The 22,364-nt window shown below is 33.6% G+C and overlaps 3 protein-coding genes across 5 annotated transcripts in view; all 3 read right to left on the bottom strand.

Annotated features, from left to right (window-relative positions):
- Positions 1 to 22,364, bottom strand: part of LOC127858243 (putative inhibitor of apoptosis) — a 248,756-nt gene that overhangs the window by 148,442 nt on the left and 77,950 nt on the right. The window lies entirely within an intron of this gene.
- The window catches only part of LOC127858244 (putative inhibitor of apoptosis), a 169,910-nt gene that overhangs the window by 70,663 nt on the left and 76,883 nt on the right, over positions 1 to 22,364 (bottom strand). The gene's annotated exons all lie outside the window — the stretch shown is intronic.
- On the bottom strand, positions 11,190 to 15,506 carry LOC127858253 (uncharacterized). 3 transcript variants are annotated; one of them, XM_052395244.1, is made up of 5 exons: positions 15,264 to 15,506; positions 14,751 to 14,976; positions 14,236 to 14,304; positions 12,744 to 12,923; positions 11,190 to 12,089 (listed from the first exon to the last, which is right to left on the bottom strand). In XM_052395244.1, exons 2-5 carry the CDS (start codon positions 14,800 to 14,802, stop codon positions 11,878 to 11,880), a joined length of 513 nt encoding a protein of 170 aa, XP_052251204.1. In that variant the 5' UTR covers positions 14,803 to 14,976; positions 15,264 to 15,506; the 3' UTR covers positions 11,190 to 11,877. The 3 variants fall into 3 exon arrangements, with proteins under 3 accessions (XP_052251204.1, XP_052251203.1, XP_052251205.1); XM_052395243.1 differs by having other exon boundaries at positions 14,751 to 14,865; positions 15,264 to 15,505; XM_052395245.1 differs by lacking the exon at positions 15,264 to 15,506 and adding an exon at positions 15,113 to 15,136 and having other exon boundaries at positions 14,751 to 14,865.

Below are 22,364 nucleotides of genomic sequence, written 5' to 3'. Positions count from 1 at the left end.
CACAGGGTCTGGAAAGAGTTAGTAACTGGTTAGTTGACAATAAATTGTTTTTACACCTGGGTAAAACAGAATCCATTTTATTTGGCTCGAAACCTAAGTTAAAGAAGGAGTCTAACCTTAATATTTTATGCAATGGTGCAGTCATACAGCACACTGACTCAGTCAAATATTTGGGGGCTACCTTAGATCAATTTTTAAGTTTTGAAAGTATGGTTACATCTGTCATTAAGAAGGCAAATGCAAGACTTATGTTCCTTTACAGAAAGCAAAGGTTTTTATCATTAGATACTAAAAATGTTAATTATGTCATTGATTCAATGTCATTTTGATTATGTCTGTTCCATATGGTATTATGGCATTTCCCAGAATCTGAAGAACAGACTCCAGGTCACACAGAACAAGATCATAAGTTTAAGTTCAGACTAGATCAGAGAAGTCACATCAATAAAGAATACTTTCTTCAGTTGGGCTGGTTACATGTTGAAAAGAGTAGAACAGATTATTCTTAACCATGTTTTTAAAATACACTCAGGTTCTGGCCCTACTTACTTGAATGATAATTTTATGCTAGCCAGTACTGTTCATAACCATAATACTAGATTAAGCAAAGGGTCGTGTTTTAGTATCACGAAAGTAAAAGGGTTTGTAAAAAGTCCTTCGCATATAAGGGATGTTCTTTATGGAACAGCTTACCAATTGACATAAAAGATTCCCCCAACTTACAGACATTTAAGGTTGCACTAAAAAAGCATATTTTAAATAGCTTGCAGTTTTATTAATAAAGCCTGTAATCTCCCTGTGATGTTTATTATCATAAAAATTTATGTGAATTTTAAATCAAATGTTAATTTGCTTAGTTTACCATCTTTAAGAACGAAGTTGTTGTGCCTTGCTAGGTCATGTCATCATTCACCAGGACCACAATGGAAATAAGGGAATTCCCATTCCCTTTTTTGCGCTATCCTGGATATGTGAGTACATGCCCTGGTACATTAAGATAGTAATTAATATTTGATTCACCAATTATATATGTTAACACATGATATAAAAGAAGCAATAATTATGTATTGTTTTTACCAAAATGATTGTTATCAAATTGCTTTTAGCTCTAGTCTTTCAGCTGATCTGTGATATTTTGCATTAATTTTGTAGTTCATGATATTTTAACATGTTTAAATATGTTGTGTACCATGCTACATGCACTTTATATACTGAAATAAATCTATCTAAATCTATCTATAAAAGACAGTTTTTCTTGCATTTTGTGCCGATAGCTTAAGGTATAAGAATAACTCCTTGAATACGTCTGAAATCGGTGACAAAGTTTCACATTGCGTATTGTATAGTCGTCCTGAATACATGGAATTTTTGAACAAGAACACAGGTTAATTAAATAAAGTAATTCTGATGTATTTCACATTGCCAAAAGCAGCACAAAAATCTCTCTTTTATGCACTAGTTAAAATTCTTTAGAAAAATACTTTTAAAAAGTTATTCGGAAAAAAGCAGCACTTACCATTATTAGATCAAATAACGTTTATTGGGATACATGACATGTCCGAAAACAAAATAATCTCCAAGTTCTGCATATTGAGTGAGAATTATGTAACGACAGCAGCAGCAACAACAACAGCAGCAACAACAACAATTTGTTTTGATGAATCGTTGACATTTTGAGTTTTTTATAACGTGCGCATCATTTAAGTAAATTTTGCATGCTTTTCACATAAGTTAGTCCTCTTTGAAGAGGTACAATTCACACTTATTGCATAATTAATTTTAGTTTATACATTAAAGAGACCTTTTTACGTTTTGGTAAACTGACAAAATAAAAAAAATGTTTCAAATATGCAAATTTTCGCGGCAGTTATGCTATTTGTGAAAAAAACATTTATACTAAACATTTTCCATGGTCTAAAATATCCATTATATGCATCGTTTGACGATTTAAAAACCTGAAACTCATTAAGCTTTGTAACTCGAAGCCATTGAATTATTCGGAGAATTCTGTTTGGTTTTTTTTGTCGTTTTATTTTGTGATACTACGAGGATTGTTTCTAAAAAGTATAAAATGCACCACTGATTGAATGAGCATGGATGGCCGAGTTATCAAAGCGATAGACTTTTACTCCACGGGTCATTTGTTTGAGACCAGCTGAGGTTGTTTTTTTTTCTTTTTTTAATTTTACGCTTGTTAGTTTTTTTACTGGAGCTTTTTTGGATCGAATGTTTACAATCATCAATATAATAAAGCATTTAATGAAAAACTTCAATACATGCAAAAATCTGTGATAAGGTCTCTTTATTTTGTTTTAATTTACCTTTTTATAGAACAATGTCATTGGTATTAGTTTAACAATAAGCATATACCGAGCAAATATTTATTATTATGTTTAGAATATAAATTTATATCAGTTTGACGATTATGCACATATAATTTCAAGGGGTATGTATGTATTCATTTTCTAGTTTGCTATAGTTCAAACAAGTATCACCTCAAGTACATAATATGCTGCATGCTTGGTTAGATGAATATTGTGTGAACACATGAAGCGTACTTTTGACAAAATACTTTTCAAAGGACATCTAAATGACTGTTTCGTTACACAATGTAACGGTTATTGGGTTATAATATGACATGAAATTGACGTGAGTATTTCTACTTTGAAACAAATTATATTTCTATGATGTTTGAACTTGCTGTAGCTGAACACTGTTTACCCTGTGTACGTAGGCGATGAGAGAAAGATCGAACAGCATTATTACACAGACTTGTGTTATTTTGCAAAGAAAGCATTGAGGAAACTGAAAGTTGTATTGACAATTCTGATAATTCGTAAATATGCCACTTGTCTGGCAGTCTTCCGATACGGGGATATCTTCATCGAACCGAAGTTCTATAAAATCTGTTCGCAGAAGTTCGTTAAGTCAGCTCCCACCAACTGTTAAAACAATTAAAAGTAAATAAAACCTGGGCCCGTATTCACCAACCGATTCTTAGACTTAAAAGGACTATCAACCACGACGACGAAGAAAAGAAAAGTTGTAAAATACAGTGTGTTTTTTTTCAATTATTAATTTATATTGATTAAAATATCACGACTGGTATATTACATTACTTGAAAAAAGTTGTTGAGTTTTCATGTTTTCAGTATATTCGGTAATAAATTTACTGGGTATGTCTACCAGGTAACTGCCAGTTAACTATAAATAAAGCCAGTAAATTGATCATCATCGTCACGTGGCAAACTCAGGAATGCAAATTGTGCATGCGTAGTGAATTGTATATAGTTTGTTTATAAAATGATCAATCTACTTGCGTTATTTTTAGTGTGTATATCGTTATGTCACCTATTTTCGCGATGTACTTTCGATTTCACATCGCGACATTTTATTACCGAATATACTGAAAATATGAACTATTTTCAAGTAATAAAATATACCACTCGTGATATTTTAATCAATATAAACTAATAATTGTAAATAATTACGTTATTTTACAACTTTTATTTTCTTCGTCATCGTGGTTGACAGTCACTTTTGGAATAAAGAATAGATTTAGAACCAAGAAAACTGTGTTCAGTGTTTGAATATATACAGGCCTCCACTGGTGATTATGTCATTAACAAAATGTTCTATATGAAGAATAATATAGATAGAGATGTTTACTGTAGAGTATTACTCAAAATTTAATAAATTCTTGAATATTCTAATTTAAAGATTTTTCTTTATTCTTAGACTTAAGTCTAAGAAATGTTTGGTGAATACGGGCCCTGGCCTTGTAACCCTTTCGTCGGGTTGTCGGATAAATAAATGTACACACAGTAAATACTGGCTAACCTAATATTTAACTTAAGTTCACAAAATGAAAGTTCATACACAAGTTCTTTCGACCTCATATCGAGATACAACCCAGCAGGGTATATGTTTTGCAGCTATACACCTATTTGTTCATACGACGTAAATCTTAATTCCCGGAACCAAATCTGACATCGGAATGAAATTGATGTGTATAAAACCTTGCAGGTATTTGATAGTGTTGTTGTAAGGATGCACGCATTTGTATAAAATTTTGTAGATAACTAAGGGGATTCTAAGAAATCACTTGAAAGTACCACGAAAAGCATAGATTGTGTTATAGTCATGACTTAAAACTTATTTTCATTGGTGGACTAGCACATCGCATTCTGATAACCTGAGAATAAAACATTATTTAGAATTCCAGTTTAGACACAAATTATATTAATTCTTCAAACTAGTAACAGGCAGGAACGGATATAATACCAACATTAAAAATGTTTGTTTGAATTGTTTAATTGTCTTGCATGAATTGAACATCAGAACAGTTTTCATCTAACAACCTTTAGCAACATGATGTTTAACATGGAAAATCTCACAGAAATCGGATCAGATACGATGGGCATGTCAACGAACACAATATCAGTGTATTCTTCCAATATTTCGGACAAGGCTAATATTGACACGTTAAACGAACTGGAGATGATAAAGTATCTTCCAACACTTGTGAGTCTTGTGATCTTGATGTTAATTGGAATACTTGGAAATGCGTGCGTAGCTGTGGTCTACAAACTGAAGTTCAAACGGTCAAGTGCGAGGGTGTACATTATATCGCTTGCACTTGCGGACATGTCTGTGTGTTTAGTGGGATTGCCATATCATATCATAGATATGACACATCTTATAACTTATCAAAGTGTTATTGTTTGTAAACTGCTAAGCTATTTAATTGCTTCATGCAACTTAAGCTCGGTTTTTATATTATTAGTTGTTGGCTTAGACCGTTATTTGTAAGTTTGTCGACCCCTTAAAGACAGATCAAAGATTTTGGAGACAGAAAGGCATGCGTCATTGCCATATGTTTTGCTGCGGTACTGTCCGCTCCGTATGTTGTTATTTACGGCCACAGCACCGTTGAGTTGGATGGAGTTGCGTATAATATTACCGGAAGTGAATGTTTTGTTGACGACACATATACTGGTTCATATGTAGGAATCGGATACCTTGGATTAAATGTACTTCTCTTTATGAGTTCCGTTGTGTTTTTAATTTTGATTTACAGTCTTATTTGCCGGACGATTCATCTTTATAACTCTGTGCCTATCGCTGTCAATAAATCGGCCCGAATATGCTTTTGCTGGAAACAGGAATCGGATGATCCCGTTGACAACCAACAGTCAGAAAAAGATACAATCACATTTGCTACTGGAATTAAGAACGCGATATACAGTTTAGTAGAAGTATCGGACGATAAAAATAGCAGTAAACCTATTCCTGCTACTGAACATTCTGCGACGAATCAACTGTCCGATACAGTTGACACTGCGCTGTGCATTTATAAAGAAAACGTTTTGATAAATAAGCGGGATGAAATAAAAACGCTTAATGTTCAAAGAAGACACATCAAACCTCATCGAGTTGTGAGAAAGTCTTCAAACACTCTTGTTCGTCATACAATATTAGCAGCAAATGGAAAACAGCGAAATTCACACAAAATAACTATGATGATGTTTACGATTACTGTCGCTTTCATCTTAACGTATCTCCCGTGTTTGTCTGTCTCTATTATGGATTCAATTTACGACGATTTCTGGAAAGGTTTGTCAAAAGCTGAAACAATTTTCTTTGATTTCATTTTAAGGATATATGTTCTTAATAATGTATGTAATCCGTTTATCTATAGCTTTTGGGATGCAAAATTTCGCCGCGAACTAAGAAAATGTTTCATGTGTTTTTCTGAACGTCAGTCAAAAACTCCAAACGCTAGTACAAGTTCCTAATTAAAACGTCAATGATGATGTCTAGGTCTCCAGTTTAAGAAGAACCGTTATCAAACACGTTAATTATTGTTTTCATGCGCTAATGTTTACATCTAAATGGTGTTTTTTAAATGTTTCATGATTTATTGTTTAAAGTCCCCTTAAATTCCGTTTGCATGACAAACTTGTTAAATAAAAGACTCCAAATATAAATAGGCATTTATGTTCTGCTGATATCTCTTGCGTTTCACTCAATTTGTGATTGTAAGTAGTTTTTTTTAGTTTTTTTTTATCATGTTCACGGGTTTTAAAAACATACTATAACGTATCTAAGATTGTTCTTGATATGAATGTTCGATATAATAAACAGATATATTTATTTATTTCATACAAATAAAATATATCATCCTCTTAAAAATTATTGTGTTTCAAGTATATATGTTACTTTTTTGGGGATATCTGAGAATAAAAATGCTAAAAATCGATGTTTTATATTGTTATAATGTCTTGTTTTGTGCTCAAATGTAATAGTAATACATTTTGGGTGTTTTAATTTAATAGAGGGTTTTTATAACTCAAGGCTACATTATTACAACACAATCATATGTCGTGAGGATAAAGGCCTTATGACATTTTCGAATAATGTAGCCATATATATATCTCTGTATCCGTATACTTCGAGGAGGAGTCACGTGATTATAGAGAGGACAGGGTATCTCCTGACCAGACTTCACCAGTGCGAAGGCTAGGCTGGAGTAACGCTATCCATGTGGGGCATGAAAGACAATTTGTGCACGACGTAGCCAGTAGAAAAGATTCGACTAATGAAAAAAGTGAAATCTTTAAATGTCATCAATTCTTGCTTGTACCAAAAACAGTATGAAACACAATTCATATAATGGACCTGAAATACACACACATACATACCTAACAAGCACACACACATTATTTTACAACTGGGGCAACCACATTGTAATGGTCAATGCAACTCATTCTGGGTTGAGACCGGTTTAAAAGAGCTCGAAAGATCACATCCGACACAGAGTAAAAAAAAATTAATTAATTTAAATTTAAATTTACATAAATTTGAAGCCAATGGCATCACAAATCAAATGTAATAGTACTGAAAGCAAATATATATCATTGCGATTACTATTAAACTTCTCGTGGCGTAGATGTAAACTAGAGCACAATAGAATTGCAACTGTTTGAGGCGAGAGGAAATTAAACAAAATAGTATAAACTACATCTCATATTTGATTAAAACGCTTTTGAGGCATAACATAAAATAGTTAAGTATTAAGATCATCTTTATGATGTTTGCCAAGAGGCAATACTGGTTTGTAAAAAATTATATATTTTTAATGTGAAAGTTAAGCTGTTTGAATAACACATCCATTTTTTTATCAAAACCCTAGCGCTAAATAGCGGATACTTTTGTATGAAATCCAAAAATTATAAAATACATTTTTATTTAGAAAAATGGCAATAATGACTCCAATACTAAATATTTACACGAATGATTTCATTATTGAACGTCATTAAAACATAAATGATGTTCATTAACTCTGAACTTGTATTGATTTAACTGTGTAACAATTAGATAGCGCTGTCGTTTTATTTTATGCGAATTAAAATGTGCTATGGAGGGACTAAGATAAATGGTTTTATTTGTAAAGCTGTACGGTAATATATTTTTAGATTTTTGACGATGAATGGTTTCGTTCTTAGTGATCTTGTTGTAGTTACAAGACAGAAGTTATCAGGCAGATGCTGCTTTCTTTAAGATTGGTTTCAACTCTGTTTATTTGTAAATAATTTAAGATAACACCCAGACTGATTGTATATAATGTTGCTATGTAAATGACAATTTATTCCAGTCGTTGATATCTAAAAAAGGCGTCGCTTGGGTTTAAAAATATATAGGCACACAACCAGGAGTTTCCTGACAACCAATTTCAGCTCGATTTGTGTTATTTACCTCATAAACACTGCACATGGGTTGGGCTATGGGGTGTTTTTGAATATGTCGATCCGTTTTTTAAGACTCAAAGTAATCTTACATGTTGAAGAAGCCCTCAGAGTGGAGACCGAACTGTGACCTTCTGATCCCTTCTGATCGCTAGGCGGGCCCTTTATTTTAAACGCGCCGCGACCTATTTGACTTAATGACATATATCTCTTGTCCAGATACCTTTGACTCTCCAAAAACGGATCGACACATTCAAAAACACTCCCATACCCCAACCCATGTGCAGTGTTTTTGACGTTGTGGCAGTTCTTTTTTCATATCAGGAAAAATGTAAAGGCACGTGCCCCTAGTACATCACTGAAGCGTATTGTTATTGTTAACTTATCTCTTTGGTAAGGTTATTAAATACTCCAATTCATATGCTTTAAAAAATGTCGGGACAATACCACGTACTGTAATAGTGAAATTTAAGTCATTTAACCTATATGTAAGGGGTAGATACGGCTTGCATTTGTGATATGTAGTTATTCTAAATGGTTTACCTCCATTCTTTGTGAACCTCTCACCAAACAATACAATAAAGCAATTCTACATTTTTTTATTAAAACAAATTAATGTAGATGTTTCAAGTCGATTAAACGTGTTGTGATATGCAGCTACCATTCCCTCTGACATGAACACAACCCTATGGTTAAAAAAATTATGTTTTACCTGCATGTTTACCACTGTAATAAAGTGTGTTTACCCGTCCGATGGTATGCAGATGTGCCCGTGTATGTTTATGTAAGTGTTAAATCATTTTGATATACAAGTATATATTTGTAAAGGTGCTCTTATATAAATATTATATTAAATGTAGATCCCAGTTGTGTGTGTTTTTTATCGTTGTTTTGCAACTAAAAAATGTATCATTCTCTGTTCATTAAATGCAAATTAATTTTCTTATTACTCGTCTAAGCATAAACAAAGAAACAAAAGAAATTATATAAATACCTTCCAGGGTTATACACCTCTGAATCCTTTAAGCTTTGTTTCCCGTCATCTTTATTGATTTATCCATTCGTTAAATAGATTTAAACCGTGCTATTCTTAAAAACGAAGCAACATGAGTTGCGGGAAATGACATCGGTAAATAAATCACAATTAAAAACATATGGGTACCGATACAACCTGGGTTATCAAATATTCCAATCAAGTGTATAAATAATCAATAATCAATAGGTAACCAACAGATGCATGTCAAATTCATATTTCAAAGAAGAGCTTTTATCTGTACTTCTAAAACATTCGTAGCAGATCTACACTTCCCCATGGAAAATTATTGCTGTAGTTCGTTATAGTTTTTACGCTAGTTTTGCAAAACATGTAATTCGATGCAAAGATCTATTTGGCAAATCTTGATTCGGCATTATTGTATCTACGTTACGGAACATTAAATATTTTAGTACATTTCTTTTACATCTTATGAGCATAATTTAGTATTGCATGCGGTTAGCCTCTTTTTGTGCTTGAATTATAACATTGCCGGTATGTATGAGGTAGACATAATTAGACACATAAGAAGACATTACAGCAAGGTGGATCATTTGTTGCCGCTTCACCATTTAGGTCTGGTGATTTAAAATATGGATGATATTTGTAAAAATGTAAACACAATGGCTTTTAACACCAGGACATGAAGTTGTAACAATAACGACACGTTTATTGTTCAGGTCATCATGCGTCATAAACGAGCAATCCGCTTCTCTGGTCTGAACATTAAAGCGGGTATATACGATTTTTATATGTGCTGAATTGTAAAATATTGATACAAATATGTTATAATAACACACAATATGCAAGAAAAATGATACATTTAAGACGAATTTCATAAAATACAGCAAATACTTAGCGCCCCGAGCCGATTGTGACGAAGATCATTCGTAATTATTTTCCTACAATAACCGATGCATTCGTCTTTTTAGTAAGTGTTCGTGTGTCGTATGAATCGATATCGCTGCAGGAATTTCAAATGAACCGTTAAACTAAATTTAGATTCACATCGTACATGCATGATATACATGCTGGCGAATTCGGCTGTACAGCCTTTTTCGATTTCAGAATTAAATATCTGGCTTATTTAGCATTTTTCGACACATGTTCTTCATAACTTTTATTTTAGTTTATATTGAAATATATGTATAATAAGTTTTTACACATTTTATATTAATACATAAATATTTGACAAGATCGTATATACCCGCTTTAATAATAAATACACAAAAGTAGGCAGCTATATGAGTTAAATAAAGCGATGGGAAACATATCACAAGTAACCTGTTTTTTCACTTGAACGGCATCTTGTACAATGTATTTATACGTAGAAGATAATTATTAACCAATCAAAATTGGCAAGAATTCACACTTCGAAGAGAAGCGTGAATGCTCGGTCAAAGGGGTACCGTTCGGGCTACAGTGACCTACTCTGGATGAATACTATCAATTTGATTATCTGCTAAATAAAAGTATGACTTATGACTATATATATACATATTGTTGGCAAATCTATTAATCTTGAGCAATATAACGCATATCACTAGAGAAAACTAAAAGTTACACATTAAGCTATTACACCATTATGCCCATATTCTGCATGTAGTGTTGCTAATAACTTATTATAAAACCAAATGATGTGCATTTACCTTGCTAAGATCATAGTATGTTTAAAGCTGGTGTTCTGTTGTCAGAGCTTAAGTACTTCTGAACTTTCATTGTTTGCTATATTAAACTTGTCGTATTTGAGCTGTATATATCCATGCCTATCAATTATTTTATTATTTTATGATTTTATAATTGGACTTTGATAGGTATTAGCACGTTCTGATCATTTCGCATGGCCATTAGGGTTATACCCTGGTTTACAAATATACGGTGTTAACGGAAACAACGACACAAGATTTTAGAATGTTTATCAACAACCACTATTATACGTTTGTCTTTTGTCAAACGTCCAGTGAAGTTTATCTACACACGGTATTGTTGACAAGCAAATTGAACAATTTAACACCGCAGTTTTTAAAACGTGATTTATATTTGACGTTGAAGTGTTTAAGTCTCTGTCTGGAAGTAAAAAATGTCACGCAATTTATTTTACAGATTTTTTTCAATTCAGACTATTTTTTTAATTCACGTCGTAAAAATGCACCCCTTCCCGAAAACACGGACGGCAGACGCCGGACGGCGGACACGACAGACGCTGGACGACGAGCCGGCTATGACAATACCTCGGGATTTCTCCAAAAAGAGCAGAGCTAAAAATTTAAAAAATAATAATAAAATATATACGCATGTAAAGATTAGGCTAAACAACAATGACTAATCCGCCATGTCGTTCTATCATGGTGTGCGTTTGAGGGGCATAGACATGCCTAAATTCCAGAACAAAAAATGAAAATACAACGATAGGCCATATAAATGTATTTTACATTTGCATACGTGTCGAACAGTTGATTACTATCATGCGTGAAGAAGAGTAATGCCAAACAGATTAATAATATTGTAAACTCGTAAAATCAAGTTAAATAAAGTAGATAAACGACAACATGAAGAGTATATTCAAAAATAATATAACAAAGTTACTATTGTAACAATATTTAAGACAACTGTGTTTGTGCATCTTTTTTCGTGAAATTATAATAACTGTTTGTGTGGGTCATGTTATGAACAATTTATTTATCTATATATTATAGATGTGATTGCGTTTTGCGCCATATCATTCTACAGAAAAGTAAAATACATCAATTTAATTGATCTTTACTTTAATGACGTGCGTACATGAAAATTGCCGTTAAATTCGTTGCAGTACTGATGGTAAGAGGAGTTTTGATTGATTATTATTGATAAACGAACGGCTATGAATTATTTTATGTTTATAACCCAGAATAGTTGTTGTGGTTATTTCAATATAATTCATCCTTATATATTGTTGTTTGAATATGTGTCTCTTTGTGTATAATGGCATCGTACATGTAAGTTAACTCTGAAATCACGGCCAATAATGAACATATGAGTTTTATAACGCTGACGTTCGTACGTATACATTGACGCCTGACACAAACGGTACAGAATACTATTCTACAGATAGAAGACTCAGTCCCGGCAACCGGCCCGACAGTAGACCGATGCCAGAAATGCCATCCCGAGCCCGAAACATATCCAGTCTATGGTAACCATGGAAAAGGCGAAGGTCATGAAGGTCATGGAGCACGTGCCGCGAACACAGTGGTTTTTTACCGTCTCCGAGCAAGGTACGTACTGGTCTGAAGTCAGCTTCCCGTAGTTAGGATACACCCAGATGCTTCCTGCGAAAAGGAAAACAGCCGAGATTGGGACGGTAACTTAATGCGATCATGTCATCGCACAATTAGATTCTTATTAAATAAACAGATAGTATATAATTATAAATCGCATTTGTTATTTATTGAGCTTTTACGGACTCACGGAATGCGCGAGTAAAGATAAGGAATTCAGGACGGGCAGTGAGTAACCGGTAGGGCACATGTTAAACTATTAAAGGACTCGATCGCCATCATGCAACATAAGGACGATCAAACCTTTAAGCACATTGATAAAAATACTAACGCGATGATGAAACCGATCATCATCACGCGGTTTGAAATGGCGGACCGAAAGTTTGCGAGGCTATGCTCACAATCAGTCAAACCTCTTCGCAGACGTTAGTAATTAATTTAAACTTGTATGCATCGAAAACCGAAGGCTTATTGAACACGTTGGAGCCAGTCACTTGGATAGAACCAAAACGCTGTATCTTTGGGATAGATATAAAGAACGCTCTTACAGTGGGTATCGAACTCACAATTCCGCAGTCGCTAGGCGGACACTATATCCACTACGCGACAGCGAAAGACGTTGAAATGCACGGACGGGATTTTGGTCAGCTATGCTCGGAACAAGGAAAACGCTTGCTAAGACGTTGGAATGCTATTGGCACGTACCACACACTAGCCAGGCGGTGTTGAAGAGGAAGGCGAGCAGGCCACAAATATCGGCTACACCAAAGCCTCGGTCCTCGTCGCGGCGGCTAAAGCTGCTGAAGAACAACGGCACCACACCGCTCACGATCAGGTAGATCGGGATCATCTTCTCAATATCGCAGTGGTGTAGGTAGATAGCGCCTGAAACGTGTTCCGCTTTAAATCATATCTACTATTTTAATTGAGCGTTTTAACATTTCCGGAAATTTGTAAATATAAAAGAAAATTGTTTAAAAAAGTATGGTTAGATCTTAACAATAATTTTTTTAACAATTCCCTATAAACTAAGAAGGGAGTATCAGGAATCAATATTCTCTGGCGTTTTTAAGGGGGGGGTGCGTTTTAATTAAAGGCAAATTTTGTATACATCCTGTATTCGTGTATTTTTGTCTCGAAAGTCATAAGTCATTAGTCATAAAACATGGTCAAGTTTGCCAATATAAATACAATCAAAGCATTACAGAAAATATTTTATTAACGGTGTAAAAAGAACAACATAAAAACATTACGAGACAAACATAAAAGTCCCGTGGAGAAAAGGTTCCGGTTTCGATGGATAACAAGCTATTGAAGTGTTTGACGAGTCACTTAAAGGGACCGTCAACCGCGATTGACGAAAAAAGAACAGTTCTAAAATACCATATTTTTTACAATAATTAGTTTATATTGAATAAAATATCACGACTGGTAATATTATTACTTGAAAAAAGTAAATATTTTCAGTATATTCAGTAATAAAATTTCGCGATGTGAAATCGAAAGTACATCGCGAAAATAGGTGAAACAATGATAAACACACTATACATAACGCAAGTAGATTGATCATTTTATATATATAATATATACAATTCACTACGCATGCACAATTTGCATTCCTGGGTTTACCACGTGACGATGATTATCAATCTACTTGCGTTATTTATAGTTAACTGGTAGTTACCTGATACCTGTACCCAGTAAAATATATTACTGAATATACTGAAAATATGAAAACTTAACACGTTTTTTCAAGTAATGTTATATTCCAGTCGTGATATTTTAATCAATATGAACTAATAATTGTAAAAAAAACACGGTATTTTAGAACTTTTCTTTTTTCGTCAATCGCTGTTGACGGTCCCTTTAAATAAATCTTACTGCATGAATTGAGAGCACTTAATGCAACATTATGTGAGTCTCGTTCTGGTAAAACTGGGCTTAATGTATATTCGTAAAGTGCCGTCCTAGATAAGCCTAAGCAATCCGCACAGGTTAATCAGGGACGAACTTTCCGCCTAGACTGTGTTTTGATAAGAATAGACTATTTTTTAAACGAAACATTCTAAGTTTCGAACGTTTCTTCTATGAATTGCCTCTGCAGAAGGGAGGGGATAATCTGCTATGACACTTTACACATCTGCTTTAAGTCCAGTTTTGTAAGAACGCGGCGCATTCAGAACAAAGTTGCTGTTACCCATTACGATCTTAGCGATGCCGAGTCCCGCCAGGCCGACCGCGAGAACGGTGACGCAGCAGCAAAGAACTGCAATTTACAAAGTGTTCCATCTAAGTTAAATGATTCATGGATGCGCAAGGGCTTTATTTTCAAAATGCCGAGAAGCGGTTTAAAACCGAAAATACGCTATCTTATTATAATTGTCAGCTTGAATAGGCTAATATTAATTTTTAAAACTTAATGAACTTAAATTCATGGGAAATTTCTACCAGCAAATAGCGGTGCTTAAGGGAGCATTACTGAAAAAGTTTCATGTAAAATCCAATATGTTCTGCTTACAAAATGATGACATATTTAACATTTTAGCAAGAACTGTACTTAATATTTTCATACTTTTGTCATTTATTTGAAAAAAAGACACGAACTACTCAGAGAATTCCTATGGAGCTTTGTGAATATGGACCCAATATTATCCTGCGATAACAACAAGCATAATTGTATTGAATAAAACGTCGAGGTCAAGACACACGTACCTGCCGCACCGCAAGCCACACAATATTCCTCGCCTCCTTTGCCCCGGCCCATGGTCAACTGTGTCGTCTCGAGTTGTGAGAGGAAAATCTTGTATTTGCGATTTTATTCCGCTACCTTAATAAAAAATAGTATACGACTCTTGGAAGCAGCTTTCAACAAGTTAATTTTAACTCCCTTCCTTGACAGACGTGATCAATCTGGATTTGATGCGACTGGTCAATTTACCTGTGATAACGCATACATTCTTAATGCTTATTTAAGTATTACGGTTTATTGCGAATAAATTCACGTATCATTCAATATAAAGACGTATTTTATGATTCGCCTTTTCGAATGGGTAAACAGTAAATAAAACACATACTTTTTAAATAACAAACGTTCTTTGTCCTCACTATTGGGAGGCTGTCAACAGGAAACAACATAAAAAGAGAAACCATTGAAAAAGACAAAAAAAAAATTACAGATTGTAAATCATTATTTAAACATTAATTGTTAAAAAAACTAGTCCATACCAATAGTACAACACGAATCCAGCGTCCAATACTATATGGTAAAAATAGATGTACATCGAAATCCGGTTATTTTTCGTTGTTTTCCTTAATATGAGTGTTATTTCCGGTAATTGTTGCCTTCAGATTGCAGTGTTTCATATGACCTTTTATGTAGTGTGTATTTAATACTCAGCTAAACATATGACAAGTCAAAAGATCAATGTACACAACCAACTGTCGAATGACTTCTTCCTTTGTGGACTGAATCTAGTTTCAATTTCGGTAAAAAAAATACTTTCTGGCGTTATTGGCACTATTGACTAATGAATTTTACTCTTCTGGATAACAGGAAATATCAAGTGTTGGAAAAACGATAATGCATACACAACATACTTGTTCACTTAATTGCTAAGTACTTTGATAATACTTGAACAATCGTTAGTCATTTTATATTTCATCGGCGCGTGCAAACTGTGTTACTTGAGCTGTGTTTTGTATTCATCAAAGGGGTTCCCAAGTGAATTTAATGTGTGTAGTTGCGCATAGAGCAATTGTGATTCCAGTAGACAATTACATGTACTACAAATAACTACATAAGTTTAAGAATAAGTACACCTGTTAATATATTTTTATAATTTCCGTAACCACCTAGCTAAGAATACATTGTTCCTTGTATATCTTTATTTTGTGTAATTCGATTTTGTATTTCCATCGTAAACTTAATAATTGTGCATTTGTAACATATCATGTTTAAAAATGCGTTTATTTGTTTTTTTATAGATATTGTTTATGATACAAAGCATCTATAAAGATGTTGGTTTGTGTGAATGAAATATGTTTAAAACAGAGACAAATGCAAACATGATTTAAAGAGTGTTGCTTTAAGGTAAGTTAACCTATGGTTAAATGTAAATTTAAAGTGTTTCTTTTTAAGGATAGTTGTACTAGTTTAGCATGAAAAGCCAAATGAATTCGATTATAAAATATAGATAATTTAATGTGTAGACTTATTCAATTTGTTATTTCCCTTTTCATATGATACACATTTACTTGCGTGAAATCTGTCCTCTCTATAGTGAGCATTTACACATAATAGCTTATTGCAAAACATGTACTTGTTATGTCCAATAATAATCAGGTATTAGTCCGACGCAAGATGCTCATTGTTTATTCGATCCTACTTGTTTTATTTCAGTGTTAATTTACTGACAACGCTTGTAATTTCCAAGACTTTTAAGTGGACGTAAGTCCATCCCCGTGGTCTTCCTGTTATCCAACCTGGTGAGATGTTAAAATGTGTGCCTTTATTGAACATTTTGTATTATGAAATGTGTGTGAAAAAGTATTATTATTGTGATATTAATTCCATAATTATTTTTATAGTATCGCCTTATTTGTTCTGTTTGGATAATAGTATCATTGTATTGTTGAAGTTTTACCGTTATGACTTTATTGGTCTACGTCTCCGATAAAATGGAAATAATAATTTAGCCATGGACTTGGTATGCCCTCCCTCCACCCCACTACTACATCTAGTTGTAAACTCTCCTGCTAGTAGAATATGTTGTATAATGTGTTGTTATTATAACTGCAGAAAGATAATCTGCTTGTGTTATGACTGTTTGTGCCAGATAAAATTGATAAAAGTAGGTTACTGATAACATAACTTTACATAAACAAAGAGGACCAACTATTGTATGACGCCAGCATGATTTATGGCAGCTGTAAGGTGGTAATTCAAATTATTCCAAGTTCGTTCGTGCATCTTCTATGCCTTGTTGGCATGGTGATTTGCAACAGTATAGCCACTTTAGTAACTTACTTATTTCGTAAACGAATCACACAATTGAATGATTTTTTTAACGATATGTAAGAATAATACACTGAAATTGGTTTATTTAATTTTACAATAATTATAATTCCTTCAAAAGATGACAGTAAAACTCTATTTATTCTCTACTTTTACAATATAAAGAAGTAAAACTCCAGCTGCTGGAGCAGCAGTATGGAATTCTCATTATAAACAATTAGTTGGTCTTTTATAAAAGGCAAGTGACCAATTGCCAAAACAGTACAAAACAGCACAAAACAGCACAAAACAGCACAATACAAAACAACATAAACGCATTTAAGAATAAAGCTGGGGTCACCGCCTTGTAACGGTCAATTCAAAGCATTGGGGTTTAAACCGGTTTTAGAGCGCTCAACCTCACACTCGGCCCAGCAATATTCATGATACATTAAAGTGTAAATACAATTTGACCTCATAGCATTGTAACTCAAATTAAACATTATTAAAAGGGAATTAAAACGCATTCAATTTAATTACCATTTAATTACTCAATGGTTGGAAAGAGACCAGAGCAACAGAGTTACAAATTTTTGAGGAACGATGCAACTCTCATTGCAGTCATAAGAGTAACACAACATGGTTTCTTTTTAGAAATTTATCAAACAATACTCATTAAGTAGATAAAGTTCTATAATGATTTATTGAAATGGCTAAAACCTTCACGAACCAATATTTGTTTATTATACTGAAAACTGTTTCCAATTCATTTTTAATGTGTATAACAATATTTGTATTTACAACTATATTGAACTACTAGTAGCCTAAATATCCAACGGCTTCTAGAATCAGTATAATTGATAACTGAAATTTAAAAATGGCTACTACATTTATATAAACATACATAACTGTTATAAAATCAAATTATATGTAAACTACATGAGGAATAATTGGTATATGACACATGCTGGCTGCTAATTTATATTATTGAATCAAGCTTATTTTACTAAAGCCATATATGGACAATGCCCCGACCCCTTGCGGCCATGTATTTCAACAGACCAATATATCATTATATCAAATGTTCTAAGCAAGTTTCACGACGATTGGACTATACATGTTACTGTAAGAGTGTTTACAAGCTTTTACTATAGCGATAAAAAGCCTTATAAAGAAGAATGTCCCGCCCCTGCTGGCCATGTTTTTCAACCAACTGGAACCATTTTCAAACACGTCCAAGATATCATTGGAACAAATCTTCTGAAAAAAATTCATGATGATAGGACACTGAACATGGCCTCTAGAGTGTTAACAAGCTTTCTTAATACCATATAAGTAATCATGACCAGCCCCCTGGCGGCCATGTTTTTAACCAACCGGAAACATGTTCAAACCCTTGCAAAATATCATTGGGACAAGGCTTCTGACCAAGTTTAATGAAGATCGGACAATACAATTGTGGCCACTAGAGTGATTAAAAGATTTTACTAAAGCCTTATAAGGATAAATTCACCTCCCCCTGGTGGCATTTTCAAGCAACCGGAGCTATTTTCAAACTCGTCCAAGATATATTTTACAAAAATCTTCTGACCAGGTTTCATGATGATCGGACAATAAATGTGGCCTCTAGAGTGTTTACAATGTTTTACTACAGCCATATAAGTTCAGTAAAAAGCAATGTTTTCATATATAAAAAATACAAAGTTAAGCACCACATTATTAATGGAATTTCTTTTTTTCGAAAGTTTGTTATAAAATTAGGTTTGTTCAACAACTGCTCTAAATAAATCGTGGTGGAGAAAAGGTAAGATTGACATGTGTCGAACTCAAACGCATACCTAATACCTGCCATAATACTTAGAATTATTATTAAGATCTTATCGTACTGCCAGTCAGTTTGGTTACTGGCTTCGACCTATTAAGTACATACAATGTTTCTTAACTCAACAGATTTTTTTTCATTGTCAGTGATTGAGCCCTTTGAAAGAAAGTATGGCTTGTCATTATTTTAAGATGCGTATCTTTTCCTAGACCTTAGTCATTTATTTCTTACCGTGTTACGATTTCGTTTGGGAAAAGCACCATATGTGTCCAATTTCCGTTTGAGTGGTCCTCACTCGACGGGCTTTTGGTTGTAATGCCTTGAAGTTGTCCGTATCAGGGAACATAGTTGGTACTGCATCAGGATGCAGCAAAAGCCTCAGCCATACACCGGTACTGGCCATCACACTCGGGGGTTGACCAAACACTTCTCCGCAAAATGTTTTGTGCAAAACTATGAATATTTGCTACGCCATATTTGCCCACCACCTGTTCAATTACACACGATGCACACTGCACCATCGTATTATCTGTAGATCTGATATGTCACGTAACAATTTAAATCGTAATCAACACATCGTATATTGAAAATCAATTAAATACAAGTAAATGATCAACCCAGCCCTGAATACATTGACGTTTTGCGGGAAATTTGCGTAACTGTAAATAACAATGGAGGTCGTTCTTGGCAGTGGTGTATGACTACGTCATTGGGGGACGTAGCGATAGAAATCTACACAGTTCTGTTCCATTAATGAAAACTGCACACGGATACCAGTAAAAAAAAGGCAACCAATGTTACTAAAATGAACTATGAAATAGTTGGGGGTAACAACGCAAAATCATAGATAATGGTTATTTGGGGGTTATAACACAACATCATAAATAATGGTTATTTGGGGGTTATAACAAAAAATCATAGATAATGGTTATACCAGTATCTTTTTAATTTAGTTTAAAAAAACCGGCCAATATATTAATATTTACAGTAGAAAAAAATCGTTCCATGTAACTTCATTTAGTGCCTTTTACACTGAAATTCACGACGCCCTTTGATGCTTTGCATCAATACTAATCTTGTTACCAAATGTAATATGGTCGAAGGCACATTTTCAGATTTGAATAATAAGTAAAAACTGCGATCCCAAAGTTTCTTCTTACTCGTGTTTAGATCAATTTCTGATCTGAATTGCATTTTGGCAAATCTTAGTTCTTAGTAACAGTATTCAAATATTTTTTTTCAATGTGTAGTTATTTTTAATAACATTTCAACTACCATTTCATTTCTTCGAACATAGTTGAAAAGAACACTATTCAACTGTAGAACCGTACCACATGTAATAAATTTCTCAACTTTGTGTAATCGATCGTCTTCCACTGCCAATAAAAAAAATAACTTACATGTGCAAATTAGACTTTCGATGCTTTTTGGCAGAGTCATATCGAATAGAGTTCAAAAGGAAGACCATTGAACCAGAGGCTGATTAAAGCAATAAATCGGATACTGATCCAGATGGGTCTCATCAATGATGTCGCCATCTTGTTTGTCACGTTATTTCCCCCTCGGGTTATAATACAGTATTTTGATTTGAAGAGATTATTTCCTGCAATGTAGCAATATAAATATATGCTATTTACAGGCAGACATATTAAGATTTATTTCAGTTAACTTACATTTAAATTGTTAAATTAACTTTATTATCGATGCTTTGAGAGAAGAAGGTTGGACTTTCATTTACTTGCTGGATTTCCATTGTCATCACTATTCTCATAAACAGGCAATCTAATTTATTTTTGAAGGCATTATAGAAATGTTATATAAGATGTACAGTAAACATATACGTTTTAATTCAAGGATAAATAACCATTGTGGCGTTAGCTAGAAAAGTATCCGTTCTCCCTTTTTTGAAGTTTCAATCTGGTCTTCTGTGCGGTGTGGACCAGTGGTATTTGAATAGAAAATTTCTGCCTCTTCAGTCCACATCTTTTTGTAAACATTGAAATCTCTGCATAAACAAAAGTAAAATGCTATAGCCAAGAATATGCCACATGATTTGTTTCAAACTGAGAGTTCATAGATGTGTTCATGTTTTTTTTTGTATGTGAGCATGACACCATTTTCAATAATAAAGTGACAAAGACCGAGAATAATTTTAATATTTCCATTCACAATAAAACAAAAACAATGCAAAATCGCTAAAATAGTATTTCAATTCGTAAATGACATCACACATTTATGAACAAATAAGAATTATCATAAAAACAAATCATGAACATGTTAAAATATTTAAGTTTGTTTTTCAATTCGTTTAAATAAAATATAACATTAATAGATCTACTCAATGCTTGTAAATGTGTGGACATCACACCTATGAGACGAACGGCCCATTGCTGTGTTTTTCTTCGTCTATTAGCTGGACAAGAAGCTAATTTCCTTGCATTAAAAAATTCGGAGGTCATTGGTTTGTCTTCTCAGCCATGATTATTTTCTGCGTTTACTTCCGGGTTGTTCGGATTGTGAACATGTATATTTGGTTGTTCAAAACAAGGTCGACGAGAAAAGTAAGTTTTCGATATAGAAATGTTGTGACAACTGTGTCGTTACATTCTGAATCCGTCAAGCTTGCATATCCTTTTCGTATCAATTTTCCATCATTAACACTAGTAAAAGCCGTTCAATTTAATAATAACGTATTCCGCTAAACGATCCTCCGCAAATTTTTTATCTAATTATAGATTTCAGAAAATCGGTAATGAAAAAAGTACAAATCGTTGCGCAAACAAAATCTGATAAATTTGCAGCAGAGTTTAAGGTTAAATCTGACATATGGTTGTATTATACTGAAGCCATTTCCCATAGGTCACATTATAAACTGCCAACTTCCAAAGCATTATTAATGTATTTACTACATATCAACTTTTGCAATGCATGTATCATTGTAAAGATGAATCTGTCCTATTGCAATTAATGCAGATAAAAACGTATGGTCTTGTAACTTCTAAGAAAGTAAAATTCGCCCCAAAGAGAGGCACCCTCGGAGTTTCGGAACTCTTTTTCTTCAATAAACGCACCCACACATTTATCTTCCAACGTAACCCACAATGAAATGAAACTCATTTTTTAGGCACACATAATACAGAAAATAATCACAAAAAAGCTTGGGTGCGATTGCTTAATCGCGTTTAAAGCCGTAAGCAAAAGGAACTCTTGAGAAATATGCACTACTTTCGAAATTGCTAAATTCAATCCAATCATATTATATGAACTTTTCTAGTCATCACAGCTTTACATACGGATAGACAGAAGAAAGGATGGACAGAGGAAGCGATTAAAAGGGCAGAAATATATACAACCTGAATGTGTACACTAAGTTATATGATTATGTATCTCGTTGTATTTTAGTTATTACACTTTAAAGTTGTTTTTGTATTTAGTAATTGCGATTTCGCCTTCGATCTCTGGTGACAAAAGTGGTTTCGCACATTGCCCTTTACCAGGTTACCATAAATAC

This window comes from Dreissena polymorpha, chromosome 14, assembly GCF_020536995.1.
Source record: "Dreissena polymorpha isolate Duluth1 chromosome 14, UMN_Dpol_1.0, whole genome shotgun sequence".
Taxonomy (NCBI): Eukaryota; Metazoa; Mollusca; class Bivalvia; order Myida; family Dreissenidae; genus Dreissena; species Dreissena polymorpha.
The sequence above is the reverse complement of the archived record's forward strand: the minus strand, read 5'-3'. Positions and strand labels throughout refer to the sequence as shown.

What these genes read in the sequence shown, in the direction of transcription:
- LOC127858253 (XM_052395244.1), bottom strand. Translation starts at nt 14,802, where the DNA reads ATGGGCCGGGGCAAAGGAGGCGAGGAATATTGTGTGGCTTGCGGTGCG. An exon ending in TGTGGCTTGCGGTGCGGCAG is followed by an intron (nt 14,305 to 14,750) that starts GTACGTGTGTCT and finishes TGTAAATTGCAG; the next exon opens with TTCTTTGCTGCTGCGTCACC. An exon ending in CACCGCCTGGCTAGTGTGTG is followed by an intron (nt 12,090 to 12,743) that starts GTACGTGCCAAT and finishes TCCTTTTCGCAG; the next exon opens with GAAGCATCTGGGTGTATCCT.